General features: G+C 30.4%; 1 protein-coding gene across 5 annotated transcripts in view; it reads right to left on the bottom strand.

Moving 5' to 3' along the window:
• EPHA5 (EPH receptor A5) overlaps positions 1-15,006 on the bottom strand; it is a 454,937-nt gene that overhangs the window by 8,961 nt on the left and 430,970 nt on the right. For all 5 annotated transcript variants that reach the window (XM_031942342.1, XM_031942341.1, XM_031942339.1 and 2 more), the window contains 3 exons: positions 11,807-11,956; positions 5,683-5,876; positions 157-312 (listed from right to left, as the gene is read on the bottom strand). In XM_031942342.1, coding sequence (XP_031798202.1) covers positions 157-312; positions 5,683-5,876; positions 11,807-11,956 — 500 coding nt within the window. The remainder of the gene's footprint in view (positions 1-156; positions 313-5,682; positions 5,877-11,806; positions 11,957-15,006) is intronic.

Raw genomic sequence — 15,006 nt, forward strand, 5'->3', positions numbered from 1 at the left:
CAGATTTAAAAAAAAAAAAAAAGATGAAGCTTCTTTGGAAGCTGTTGAGCATGGACAAAGATTATATGATTTCCCTTGGCCCTGTCCATACTGCTTTTCAAATAATTTGTTTTTCCCCATAAATAATGTGAAAATTATCAGAAAAAAATTACTCACTCCAAGGTCACCTGAGCCACAGCATCCATTGAACTGTATCCATTTTCCATGAAAATCTCTGTATACCGTCCCATTTTGATGGCTTCCAGCCATTCACCTACTGATCTGTAGGCCCCAGTTCCCAGAGGACCATGTTCTGCCAATAAGTTTGACACTCTAAAATACATTAAAAATTGTGAATTAATTTTTATAATTAAAATATATATCAGCATTTTCAACCATATTAAGGAGGATTTTCAAAATTTATGATGACATTTTTCATATGCAGATAAAATACTTTATCCTCAAGAAAAAAAAAATATACAGAAAGTTTTAGAGTTAAACACAATAGATTTTTAATTTTAAGAAAACATGCATTTAATCCAAAGTAAGTATACATAAATTGAAATTTTATGAATTCACAGACATTACACTGTTAGAGGATCTTTATGCAGGCTTTAAAATGAGGAAGTCCTGATCTCAGGTGCTATCCTTGACTAATACATGTTTTTTGACCATGGACCAATTGTTTGACTTTTCTTCTGAGCCTCAATAACAAATATTTATCTAATTTATTATTATTAATTGGAATCTTTGGTCAGTAGAAAGAATTCACAATTAAATAATGTCTCTTTTAAATACACTGGTAATATTTCCATGAAACGATTCATTTAAAGAACATTAACACTAGGACTATTGTCCCATGTAGTCATTTATCTTTGGTCTTTGCTAAAAAAGCAAAAACAAACCAGCAAACAAAAACAACAACAACAACAACAACAAAAAAAAAAAAACAAAACCCTGCATGGATGTAGAACATCCTGCTTAATTCAGACTTCATAAATTTATCCATTATTTTAATGTAGTTTCATACAATGATGTTATATAGAATGAAGTGTCCTGAGTAAAGAACCTAGAAATAAAAAATAAATAAATAAATAAATTAAAAAAAACAAACAACAACAACAACAAAAAAACATAAAACCTTTAACCCCCTGGGCAAAGATTAAAGCAGACTGTATTGTTAGCATGATGTCAAGCCACACTGGAATGCTAATGATCATAGAGAAGGAAATGACATTTGGATAATAAAGTGTTCTAATGAATAAATCTGAAGTCAATTTTGAAATGGAACCATTTGCAATCAAATGAAGATGTAATACAATAGGATATAAATACATATTTAACCATCATATAGTAAATGATTTCTTGGTTAGTTTTCTTTTCTGTGCTATAATTCTATAGTTTAGCTGTGACTGACTGTTGTCAACAAATCCAAACTACCCAAGTTAGAAAATATAGAGAGCTTTCATGCTTGGCATGATCTCCAACCTTTTTTAAATTGTTGATTTGTTGGAAATGACATAAAAACTAATTGCTAATAAGTTTTATTATACAGTTGCTTCTTCAGAGAATTAATGGTACATGGAAGATACATTCTTGCTTTGAATTTAAAATTACTTTTTCCTGGTAAGCAAGTTTCATATAATATACAAAATATTTATTTAATCCAATTTACCCCTTTACACTACTTCTGAACTCATTATTGTAATGTTAATTCAATTCTGAGCTAGCTCTAGCAAATGCTTCCTTTCTGGTAATAGAAGAAAGATGTCAAAGTAGGGAATAAATTAGAAAGAAAAAGAGAATATATATAGCTATCTAGATATCTAGATAGCTATATATATAGATAACTAGATATGTATTATAGATAAATATATATGTGTTTGTGTAAATATATATATAACAGAATAAATGATGTCTTTTTTTATTATAGCTTTTTATTTACAAAACATATGCATAGGTAATTTTTCAACATTGACCCTTGCAAAACCTTCTGTTCCAGCTTTTCCCCTCCCTCCCCCTACCCCCTCCCCTAGATGGCAGGTAGTCCAATACATGTTAAATATGTTAAAGTATATGTTAAACACAATATATGTATACATATTTATACAGTTATCTTGTTGTACAAGAAAAATAGGATCTAGAAAGAAAGAAAAAAAACTGAGAAGGAAAACAAAAATGCAAGCAAACAATAACAGAAAGAGTGGAAATATTGTTGTCGTCCACATTCATTTCTTCTCTCTGGTTGTAGCTGACTCTTTTTATTACTGAACAATTGGAAGTGTTTTGAATCATCTCATTGTTGAAGAGAGCCACGTTCATCAAAATTGATCATCATATAATTTTGTTATTGTCGTGTATAATGATCTTCTGGTTCTGCTTATTTCAATGTCATGTTTTAAATAAAATTTAGATTATATATATATATATATATATATATATATATATACAAGTGCATATAAATATACATAAAATTTATGTTTATAGAACAAAAATATAAATATGTGAATATATACTTAAGATTATATAATATATTAATAACTTATCCTATTATATTCTGGAGAAGAAAATACTTGTTTTACTGGGTAAAAAGAAATAAAGATTTCAGAAATAAAGGATAAGGCTGAAAGCATCAATATGCCTGAGATAGCATCAGTATCAATCAGGAATTACATTACCTTCTTTGTGGGGTTAGGTTTTTATTTTTTATAAAAGGCAAGAAAGTTAGTTGTTCCCAAGATTTGATTGTTTCAGGGAACTGAAGCATCTTTGTCCTTCCTGGTGATACATTGTTCTGGTGACTTGACATAGTTTGACACGGTTAACTATTTGCTGGATTACTTAAAATGGCCACCAACATGGAGTCAGCCTAACCTTCAAATTTAGCACTTGCCTTAAAATCTAATAAAACACTACAAGATACCCAATGATCAAACATGTGGCTTATATGGAAGGAAGAGGGGCTAAATCTATCCGAGGTAAGGATCATATCCTTCTTGTGTATCCTTTCTATGCAAGTAAATCTCATTTTGTTATTGCTGATTGTCTGATGGTAGAGCAGCAAGGTAGCACAATGGCTGGAGTATCAGACCTGGAGTCAGGAACACTTGAATTCAAATCAGGCCTCAAACACTTACTAGCTGTATAAGCTTGGACAATCCTCTAAACCTGTTTATATTACTTCATTTGTAAAATGAGCTTGAGAAGAAAATAGTAAATCATTCAAGCACCTTTGCAAAAAAGTCCTAAATGGGGTCAAGAAGAGTTGAGAACTACTAAAATGACAAAGTAAAAATAAGTGCCTTGATGAGAATCTCATTATATTCCATTATGAGATTTAAGGTACCAGAGAATCAATCTCAATCAAAACCAGACTACAGCAATGAAAATGCATGAAAAGTGGACAATTATGCCAAAATGCTTCTCTTTTAGATATTCTTTCCAAGATTGCTCATCTGTCACACTTTAGAGTCATTTGAATTGTAGGATATGAATTTCATGGCAAGCCATGGAATAGTTTGTTTTCGCTTGTAAAGCTTATTGATCAATGAGAATTTTTCAAAATATATATAAAATATTCTTAGTGCTGAAATAAATAGGAACATAATTTAAATTAATCCTCATTTACATAACAAGGATAAAATATTTAATTATATAAGTAGTTTTATAATGGGCAGCAAGGTAGCATAATACCTCAGTTCTGGACCTAGAATCAGAAAAGTTATCTTTCTGAATTTAAATTTAACCTGGAACTTTTAACTAGCTGTTTGGCCTTGAGCAGATGACTTAACCCTATTTGTGTCAGGTTTCTCATTTATAAAATGTGCTGGAGAAAGAAATGGCAAGCCATACTAATATTTTTGCCAAGAAAACCCCAAATACAACCATGAGTATTTGGATACAAACACTCTCCTATTTACCACAAGTTTACTATTAAATGGTTAATTAATTTCATACCTCTTAGAAAAGTAATCCTCTTCTTGACTTGTCCCTATTGACACATGACTATTACTGAGATTTGATATATTTTAAAAAGAAGCTAAATAGGTCATTGAAAAACTTGTATTCAGGAAGACCTGAGTTTCAATCTTCTGTGGATTTAATTTCGTCACTGTGTTAATCTCACTATGCCTTAATTTGTTTATCCGTAAAGAAGGGATAATGATAATCATTTTAGGACTAGATAACTTAGATAAAATTTGGAAATCACTTTCAAAATCTTAAAGTGCTATGTAAATGAAGCTATAATTATTAAAAAATCAACAAAATTTCACATTTACAAGAAAGGCCACTTTATTTTTTTCCCCCAAATTAGAAATGAGAATTAAAATATCACCAAACTGAATTGTCTTCAAATTGATAAAGCACAAATATTATTTAAAGAATTGCTTTAAAAAGAGAACTACATTTTCAAGCAAAGGCATTTGATTTGCATTACAGATCCACTTTTTGAACTATTTGGTTCTTGGACAAATTACTTAGCATTTCCAGATTTCACATTTTCATTTCTGCTTAGATGATTTCTCTAAAGTTTCTTCCAGCTATAAACCTATGGTCCCATTATAGATAAATTACATTATTCAGAGGGAATGACATATAGGAAATAAAAACAAACAATATTTGCGCACATCCTAGAAAGTATTAAACAAAAACTTGAAGAGAATAGAATATTTCACAACTATGACAAAGGATTCTTGACAAATATATAGAGAGAAGTCATCAAGCAAAATAAAAATGGACAATTTTATTAATATGAAATTGAATTTTTCACAAATATATGCAATGTAGTTAGAATTAGAAATAAAACAATTAATTGGGCACATGTTTAAACCAGGTTTCTCTAATAGAAGATGAACCCCAATAAATGTAGGGTTTTGGCACACATTTTTAAAATAATATGCCATTATCCAATCCCTTTTTAAATCTGTCTTTTAAATTTGTTCATATTTATTTTTTAATGTAGCTTATTCATACATTTTCTAAGAAAGTGCAGAATTAGGGGAGCTGATTTATATCATGGAGCTATTTATATGATAGCCACAATGTCATACAGGAAAACAACTTTTAAAGGCTTAGGAACTTCATCCAATTCAATAACTGATCATGACTCCAAAAAACTAATGATAAAGCAAGTTTCCCCCTTTTAGGGACTTCATTATGGACTGCAAGCACAAAATAATACAATCAATTTTAGAAATAACCAGTACAATAAAAATTTGATTTTTATCACACTATTTCTTTTTTGTTTGTTTCTCACAAGTTAGGGATTTTGTTTGAGGGGCAAGATGAAACTTGGGAGGAAGCAGAGTTGGCAATAGTGATGAGAAAGAAAATAAGAAAGAAAAAGCATCAATGAAAATATAAAGAATATGCCCAAAAAAGTGGAAGAAATTTTGGGAGGGGAGAAGGTCAGCAGGGAAATATTAATGCTAACATTAGTGTATATACATATTACACATTAGTGTATATATATATATTTCACATTAGTATATATATATATATATACATACACATATTATATACATATACATATAGATTTATAATTTATTATATGAATTATTCTATTATGCCTCTCTGAATGACTTTGTATTGGGAAATCTAACAATTTGCTGTTGATTTTATAGCACATGATGAGGAAAAAATGAATATGAAATTAGTCAACATTTGCTCTATTCAAGAAAATTTCTTGGGCTATTGTTTTACCTGCTTGATGCATTAACCAGTGTCTTCAAGCTGCTTGGGTTACGGATGAGCTTGTCCAACATGCTGACAATTTCATCAAACTTGGGTCTGCTGTTTCTGTCTTTCTGCCAGCAATCCAGCATTAACTGGTACAGAGCAGCAGGGCAGTCCATGGGACTTGGCAGACGGTATCCTTCCTCAACAGCTTTGATTACCTGGGTAAGACAAAGCAGATTTTTTTTAATCCCAGAAATTTAAGATTTCTGCTGAGAAAGATTTTCTACTGTGCTCTTCATTCTTTTTTATTCCTGGCCAAAAGAACACGGGAAGGTTCATGAAGGGTGAGAACATAATCAAAATCAACAAAATTAAGCTATTACATCTATTTTAAAGATTTAGGAAGCAAAACATGAATGATGCAGTTAAACTATAAGACTGATGAAAGGCAATTATTGCTACTTACAAACAGATTATTTGTAATATTGTTGAGAAATGTAAAGGTATACATAATTCATATTTTTATTTATACTTGTTTTCTAAGTATATCAATATTTCCAGAAATTTTATTTGAATGGTATTTTTATAACATTTAAACACAAACACATACTTATTTTAAAAATAATTAATGTACAATTTTGTATTAAAACAAAGTTGTGTGCTAAATGACAGATAAGTCAAATGTTAAAGAATATAACTATCTCATGCATCATTCAATATGTCAGAGTCTGGTTGGTGATAATCAGCCACAGAGTTCTGCATGGAATATGGAATGATTGCACACTACCAAGCATATTTTAAAAATGGAATATTTAATGGTTACTTTCAATGTATATTCAAGAAGGAAACCCATTTCATTTCTGTGTCATTTTAAAAAATATATATATTTATTCTAAAGAAATTAGAACATAAAATCTTGAGTTAATATGATATAAACAATAATTGACATGTCATACTATCCTATTAAATTATATCCTAATCAGTGAAATCCCCCAGTTGTTTTTTCCTAATTATTACTTTTCTCAGAAGACAATAGTCATCACTGACAGAAAAGAAATAATAATTAAAATTTTGATATTAATATAAATTTTAGTCAATGGTAACAAAAATAATTTCCTTCTTTCTTCTTCCCACTGTGGTTTTTAGTTTCCTATTCTGTAAAGGTTCTTGTTAACACTCTTTGTGATCTTTTAATCTCTCTTCTTCTGTGGTTCTTCTTTGTCCCTCTAACTCCAAAATCTGGACCATCAGACATCATTACTCCCCCAAGATGAAGTGATTAAGGAAAATTTTTATAATATATCTGAGAAATAATAATGGGATGAGATTTCATTTTTAATCTGTCAGAGATCAGACTTTTTTTTTTAGAACAACACATTTGTTGATAAGTAAATAATATTTCTCCAAATACAAAATTATGTCTGAAACAAACAGATATAAAATGGATTTAAATAGATTGTACCACTGGAAAGAGAAAATGAGGTCATGCTGCAAATATCAGTTAGAAGATTCAAAGATTACATTAAAAAAATAATTTTGAGAGCATAAGGAAATACTAATGTCATATGTCAAGAGTGCTTTATACTTACAAAACTCACATTTATTATCTCATTTGGTCTTAATCATGTGGCAGATGGCACAAGAATGAATATATCAATTTTACAAATGAGATAACTGAAGTTTACAGAGATAAGCATATTCTCATTCAAAATGGTATTTTGAAAGTTTACATCTTCCAAAAGGAATGATAAAAATAAATCTAAGGAGTATTATATTGTACTCTTTAGAGTTTATATAATTCCCAGAAAGTCAGTACCTAGAAATCTCCAAATTTGTAGAAAGAGTAAGCTACAACAGGACTTTTTAAACTTTTTTTCTACTCATGAATGTTTTTCACCTGATAAATTTTTATGTGACCCCAGGTATATAGATATATAAAATAGGCATACAGATCAAACATTTACTCAAAATAAATCATAATTTCATAACTCCACATTCATTTTCAAAACCCCACATTGGGTAATGAACTATAGTTTAAGAATCTGGTAGCTAGACTATGGTTCTATATAAGTTTACTAGTCATTTCAGGGAAAATGACCACAAGCCCTGATTGTTAATATACTATTGAAATCTATAGGATGAAAAGTTTTCCCTGAATTTCATATAGCATGATATTTTGCCAATTTTCCAGCGACACAGACAATTCAATTCCTTTTAAGGAAACTCACACTCCTAAAGTCAAAAAACCACAGACTGCTGACTGAATAGAAACTAAGAGTAGGATTTTCAGAAATTAAGAGTTAGATGATATAAAAAGAATCCTGATTCTTCAAGGAGATTTTTTTTTTTAAATGCAACTTATAATATAGGATTAATGCTCACTTTAAACTTTTCTTTGACTATATCTGACAAGGGCCCTTTCATTGACTATAGTTATATGTATGACATGACAATAAATAATTGACATTCCCATATAAAGAAATATATGATATAATGTTTAGATATCTATTTTCCTAACACACTCATATAATTATAGAATTTGTTTTATAGCTGGGTGATTATAGCCTTGTTGGTTAAAATCTGAGGAACAGAGAAGTAATGAATTACCAAATTATAAACCTAATTTGTAGGGCCACAAAGAACATCTTTTGAAAATTTTTATATTTATTGACTCCTAAATCAATGGCTTTTTCCATTGTGTTCCTTCTTTTTCTTCATTATACTCATATGTAAAGATACACATGTACACACAAGTACACAAGTACACACATGGGGATTCCATTAGAGTGTGAGAAATGTAATACTTTTGACAGATCATTTTGAAATTGTGACAACATAACTTCAAAATATTTTTATCATTGATCAAAAACAATAAAAATTTAGCCATCAAAATTTTTGTGATAATCTGATTTTTGAAAATTTAGGCTGTTTTGATTAGGAAAAATAAAATAAGTCAAATATTGTGAATGTTTAGGCTGTCAATGAATGAAACCATTAAAATGCCTTCATGTTTTGATGATATGTTTGGCTACATATATATAAACATACACATATAAGATAGTGATATGATTATTATAAGTCATCTAAAGTCAATGTTCTAGAAAATAAATGAAAATTTCCCTGACATTCTACTGTTCAAAACCATTTTGAATGTCCCAATAAGAAAAACTGTGATTGTTCAAGGTCAATCGATTAGTATTTGTATTTTCTTTAGAAACATGTTAAACTGTAATTTCAATGAGATTCGCAATTGAGTCAAATTTGATTACAAGGGTATAAGAGATTTTCTCGTCATGATGTGGAACTTGATCCTGAGTTAAATTTCCATTTCATCCAACCCAACTCTGATCCCAGACCTAATTTGAGACATAAATGTCATAGAAAAACCAATAAGCAATGAATGTACTAAAAGGCAAAATTCTATTGGATAATAAGAAAAAAGAATTACTCAGTTTCAAAATGAAGTGAATTGTCTTTCAAGTCACTCATGTCCTATTAAATCAATTCTTTCTAAAGCATCTTCATGAAGCATCCTTGAGTAATCTCTTTGAGACTTTAAGTCAAGAAAATCCAAACAAATAAGATTTTGCCCTTTTTTCAAGAGCAATTGGTGAATCAAATCTAATGTCTGAATAAATCTTTCCAGGCTACCATTCATCCCACTGAGTCAGATTATAGCGTGGATTTTCTTCTAGAAGGATGAGAAGTAACTATTCCATTGTAGTGAAGTCTCAAGGCATAAATTATTTTCAGTTTATAGAAAGTGCAGTGGAAAAGATTAATATTAAACTTCACATGGAGAAAATCACCATTTTCAATTTTTCAAAAAGACTTCTGACATGGAAAACATCATTATTATCATTATAAACAAAAATTTAAGTCTCCATAAAAATAAAAGAAAAACAAAATTAAGTGTAAAACAACACAACTTTTTTTTTTTTTCAAATCACATCAGGAAATATACTAAGAAAAATCAAAATAGTCCCTGCCCACACGGAGTTTACCTTTTAATGGAGAAGACAATTAATACCTATTAGTATATACAAGATAGTGTAAAGTAAAGACCATGAGAGGCAGGAAAGATGTCTTAGAAGGCACTTGAGATGAGTTTTGGAGGAAATAAAAAAATCTCAGAGCCAAAATTTGGGAGAGAGAATATTTCAGGTATTGTAGACAGCCAGGGAAAAGGCAGAGAAACAGATGGAGCATCATATGTGAAGAACAGCAAGCAGAACAGTACAGCTGGAATATAGTATGTAGAAGAGAGCAATGTGCTATAAATTTAGAGAATATAGGACAATGTTCCTATTAGGGTGATAAAATTCAGGCTATATTGTAGATTTAAAATATAATTGATCTACTCATACCTGGATCATTTCTATTTAACTTTAAGTGGTGATTTGAATACCTTATATTTTCATGATTTTTTAAAAATGTGGATATGGATGGAGTGGGAGGGTTACATGGGAAAAGGCCAGTAATAATGAGAATTCTGGGGTTGAGCTGGTTGTTTATAAAGGCATCATGTGGCTCATTACCTTTATTGAGGAATTCTTCATGAAACTCTAAGAGTTGTAATCCCACTTGGTCTACCATCTCTTATTACATTTGTCAGCCTGAAGCACTTATTTATTTATTTTTTTAAAAGCAAGGTTTTTCAGAGTTAATGAAGGAAAAATGGGCAATAGCAATGAGGGTAAGCAGACAGGCTGGCACCAGTTCAGCATACCCATGCTACATTTGAAGTACTGTTATAGGCTATGCATGTTCTTGGCATTGACACTGAAATCAATAGTGTTAACTCAATTTAGAAAATGCTGCCTCTTCTGGCAAAACATAATAAAAGGCATAAAGAATCTGTAATGCTCAGATATTGCTTCCTTCATGTTATATGGATATGTACAAGGGAAAAATCAACTATTAGTAGAAAAGGGAGCTGCTGAATCACTATGGTTTGTGCAGAAAAGGAAATGTCACAGGGCACATATTTTTCCCCTCCACAGTGAGTATTCAGGGAAATAATTGATGAGACTAAGTTTCAGTATCCTACTATATGCAATAAATATGTTCCAAATTTCTAGTAATGCATGAGTATGTGCTAATTATAATTACATAGATATCATGTCTCAGATTATAGTTTCTGTCACTTTCTATGGGTGAAAAAATTCACAAAATGATTTTCAACTGTCTAGGAAAGAACCTCAAGTTTTGACCCATAGACATACAAGGACCTCATTAAGAATAAGTACCCAAAACCTTTCAGGGTTGATAGAGTATGTCATAGATTGCACACAAGGATCATGAATCTGTATAAACATAGTTGTAATTTCTTCCTGCAGGAAAATAAATGGAAAGTGAAAGAATGCCCAGAGGAATGGCCCAATTAGGACATGGTCAAAAAAGTTATAGTATATTTATGTAATAAAGATATTATTGTTCTATAAGAAATGATGAAAGGGATAGTTTCAGAAAAAAAACATAAAAAGAAATGTGTGAACTGAGGTAGAGTAAAGTGAGCAGACCCAGGGTGACCTTTATACCACCATGGCTATTTGAATAGATTTACTGTTTTAGCAAATTACTATGACTTCATGTGATATTTCTGTTGCATTGTCATCTACATCAATAACTACATTTATATAGTAATTTGAAATTAACAATCATATTAGATTGTGGTATTTTCTTAAAAGTGCTTGAACAATAGTAATAGTTTTTGCTCAAACCTAGTAACAGAGACAGGTATTCCTATCAAACTTGGACTCAAATCCCAGCTCTTATAAAAGATGACATTTAGGACAAGTCATTTTGCATTGTTTCCTCACCTGGCAAATTAAGAGATTTGATTACTTGATTTTTGAGATTCCTTACAGCTTTATATATATGATACTATAGTTATTGAAGTAAAACTAAACATCATTATCATAAATTGAATTATTTGATGAAAATAAATTTTACATATTTAAAATATACCTTTTAATATTAATAGAAAAATAACGAATGGAATATACCTAAAATAATTTCATCACAGGAAGAAAATTGGGGAGAAAATGAACATTCTTATTTTTAATTCATTTTCAAACATTAAATGCATGAAAATCCACACTTTTGATAACCAAGGAGTGTGGAGTAGTATTGATTTAATACTTACATCCTGATTGGTCATTTCCCAATATGGTCTCTCTCCATAAGAAACCACTTCCCACATCACAATTCCATAACTCCAGACATCACTGGCAGAGGTGAACTTGCGGAAAGCAATAGCTTCAGGTGCAGTCCATCTGATTGGGATTTTTCCTCCCTAGGACAATTAAGTATTTATATAAATTAAAAAATAAAATAACAGTCCACATTTCTCAGAGGTATTTAGAGACACAGTTTCCTCATCTGAAAGTCTTTGGAAAGATATAGAATTGTAAAGTAAATCTGTTTGACAGAACTCCTTCTCTTCCTGCATAACTTAGCCTATAAGCACTTGTACACTGACTACTAATTGCTTGTCCAGAAAGGATTTTAGTTTTAAATTCTGTTTGAATACTAGAGTTTGAATACTCCTATATAGGAGACCCACATCTCAATTATGTTGTTTTGTATGGTGGCCATGAATAAGGGAAAGCAGGCAGTCATGCAGGTAAGTAAAGAATATTTTCATAACTTTCAGACAAAAACAAAGAAAATGTAAATGCTTTAAATTATTTTCTCCTCCCTTCCTACCTTCATTTCACAAATATTGAAAAGTAAAAAAAAAAAAAAAAATCCAGAGGTTTGAGAGGTGCCTCAGATGCCTTTAAGGAGCATAATTGGAGGCAAAAATACACCTGAAGGCTGAATTAATGAGAACAAATACATCACTGAAGAGGATGGGTGTGGGTGGGAAGTTCATGCCTATGTGCAAACACTTATTTATTTCTTCTGGCACTTTTTTTTTTGTTTGAATGTAGCACATAAGATATTACAGGTAAAAGTAAATAAACAGAAATGGAAGAATGAGATAAATCTCACAAACTCTCTCTCTCTGTGTGTGTGTGTGTCTGTGTGTGTGTGTTCTGGATGGTAATTGCAATAGATGGTTTAAAATAACTCAATTCAAAGAGGAAATTATTTTTATTAACTTGGTTAGTTCAAACTGAAAGTATTTTCCCCATAATTCATTTAAAAATGGCAAACCAAGAAAACCAAATGATACCACTTTTTTTGTTTTATTTTTTAAATAGACATATAAATATTTGCTTATGAAAACTACCCACTATCATCATGTTAAGGAGCAAAAAATGCATTCATCTCAGAAATCTTTAATATAAACTGATAGAATTTCATTTGAGGAGAGAAAATAATGTTTGAAAATTTATAAAAACATGACATAGACCATAACCTTGGAACTTGGACATTATATGAATCCAAGATGTCAGAATCATCCTCTGACAAAACTACGAACGTTCATGTCAGAGAGAAGTTCATTGCCACCTCCTCCTCCATCATAGCTGCTACTTATACCACAAGGCATATTCCCAAATAAACTTTTACAAAGAAACTTTTTTTTCTAAATTTTGCAAAAGAATTATTTTACAAAAATATTTTCCATATTGTCAAATGAAGATATATTCATATTTTCATATTGATACTGACTTCCACTTCTTCATTAACTGAATTCATGTATTTAATTCATAAAGACTCTACTTTATGAATTAAGATTTCTATACATACATAAACACATACATGCAGAGGGAATAGGAGATATGATACAAGAAGGGAATAGAGATTCCTTTGGTGGAATTCATTTTGGCTACTCAATTACAGTTTATATTCTTTAAGCATTGCTTAGGGTACTGAGAGATTTTATGGGAAATGTTCATGATGACACATCAAGTATATAGAAGATCTGTTAAATTCTGTAACATATCTGCTTCACCATATTGCCAACAATTTATATTTATTTTTCTGTGATTTGTATTTTTCTTTAGTTCCCCTCAGTATCTGTAACACAGAGTTCTGCAGATTAAATGCTTAGTAAATACTTGCTGAGCTAAATTGATATCTGAGGATTCTATAAATATAATACTATTTTGAAATATTGGCCATTCATTCGAATTAGGAACCGGAATCATTTTAATATCTCATATTGTGGTTCTAGTTTCAGTGTTATCTAATTCTAGATAATGCTTATCTCTTTAAAGAATGAATAAATTCAATTTGGAACTATGAGAAATATCAAATAAATATAATTAATAATTGAAACCTGTTGATCTAAACATTAAGAAATCTATGGCAGATCTCCTAAGAGTTCTATTTACTATGAAAAGAGCACATCTAGTGCATCTAAGAGTTCCCAGAATAAAGTCACTAGTGAAATTGAATTTGGTTATACTAATAAAACTCTAGAAAAGTTAGAGACTGTTAATTGGTGTGAGTGTGGGCATGTATATGTGTATAAGTGTGTGTGCCTACACACCTACACACACACACACATACACACACACATCCCATAAATATATTAAATGGTAAAATGAGAGATCAATATAGGAAGTGGTGCTGGGAATCACATATAATGTTACTATTTGGAATGCTTCCTACTCAAAACCCTATAATCTCTGAGCAATCAATGACCTTGATTCAGAACAGAAATGTAATCTTCCTCTTAACTCAAATCTTACTGTAATAGAGCTGCTAAGAAAAAATCCATACTTATTCCTTCTGTGGCTCTACCACCATAAGGTGAAGTTAAAAAAAATTAAATCAAATAGCTAGATGATATGGGTCAGAAATCCCTTTGCCTAAAATACTGTGGTAATGAAGATAAATGAGAAAAATGTATAGTCATATTAAAAATGGCCTCAGCTTCCATAGTTAGAAAATAGTATATATGATTGATATAATGGAAAAACCATTGAGATGAATATGATCTACTTAACACGTTTAAAGAATTTCAAGGTAAAGAAGCAACAAAAAGGTTGTTGACAACTACAATTTCCTTCTCAATAAAGAAGGGTTGGCTTTCAACAAACCTTAAATGTTTTTTTTCCTCTCCCTCTCTCTCTCTCTCTCTCTCTCTCTCTCTCTCTCTCTCTCTCTCTCTCTATATATATATATATATATATGCTATACATTAATAAATTACATATAATTTATAAACTTAAAAAATATTTTTTGATTTGTTCTTAGGGAACTAAATGCTACCAAAAAGTACTATTAAAAGAACATCTCATAGATGAATTTTAAATACATACAGAAATATATAGAGATATATACATAAAATAGGAGAGAAGGATTGTTGGTGACCTGGATTAAATTGACCTAGCTAGTTTCTTTCCTGGGAAAGCAACTGGGCTGATTCATGGTAAGTATGCTACTGTG

Source organism: Sarcophilus harrisii, chromosome 6 (assembly GCF_902635505.1).
Source record: "Sarcophilus harrisii chromosome 6, mSarHar1.11, whole genome shotgun sequence".
NCBI classification, from domain to species: Eukaryota; Metazoa; Chordata; class Mammalia; order Dasyuromorphia; family Dasyuridae; genus Sarcophilus; species Sarcophilus harrisii.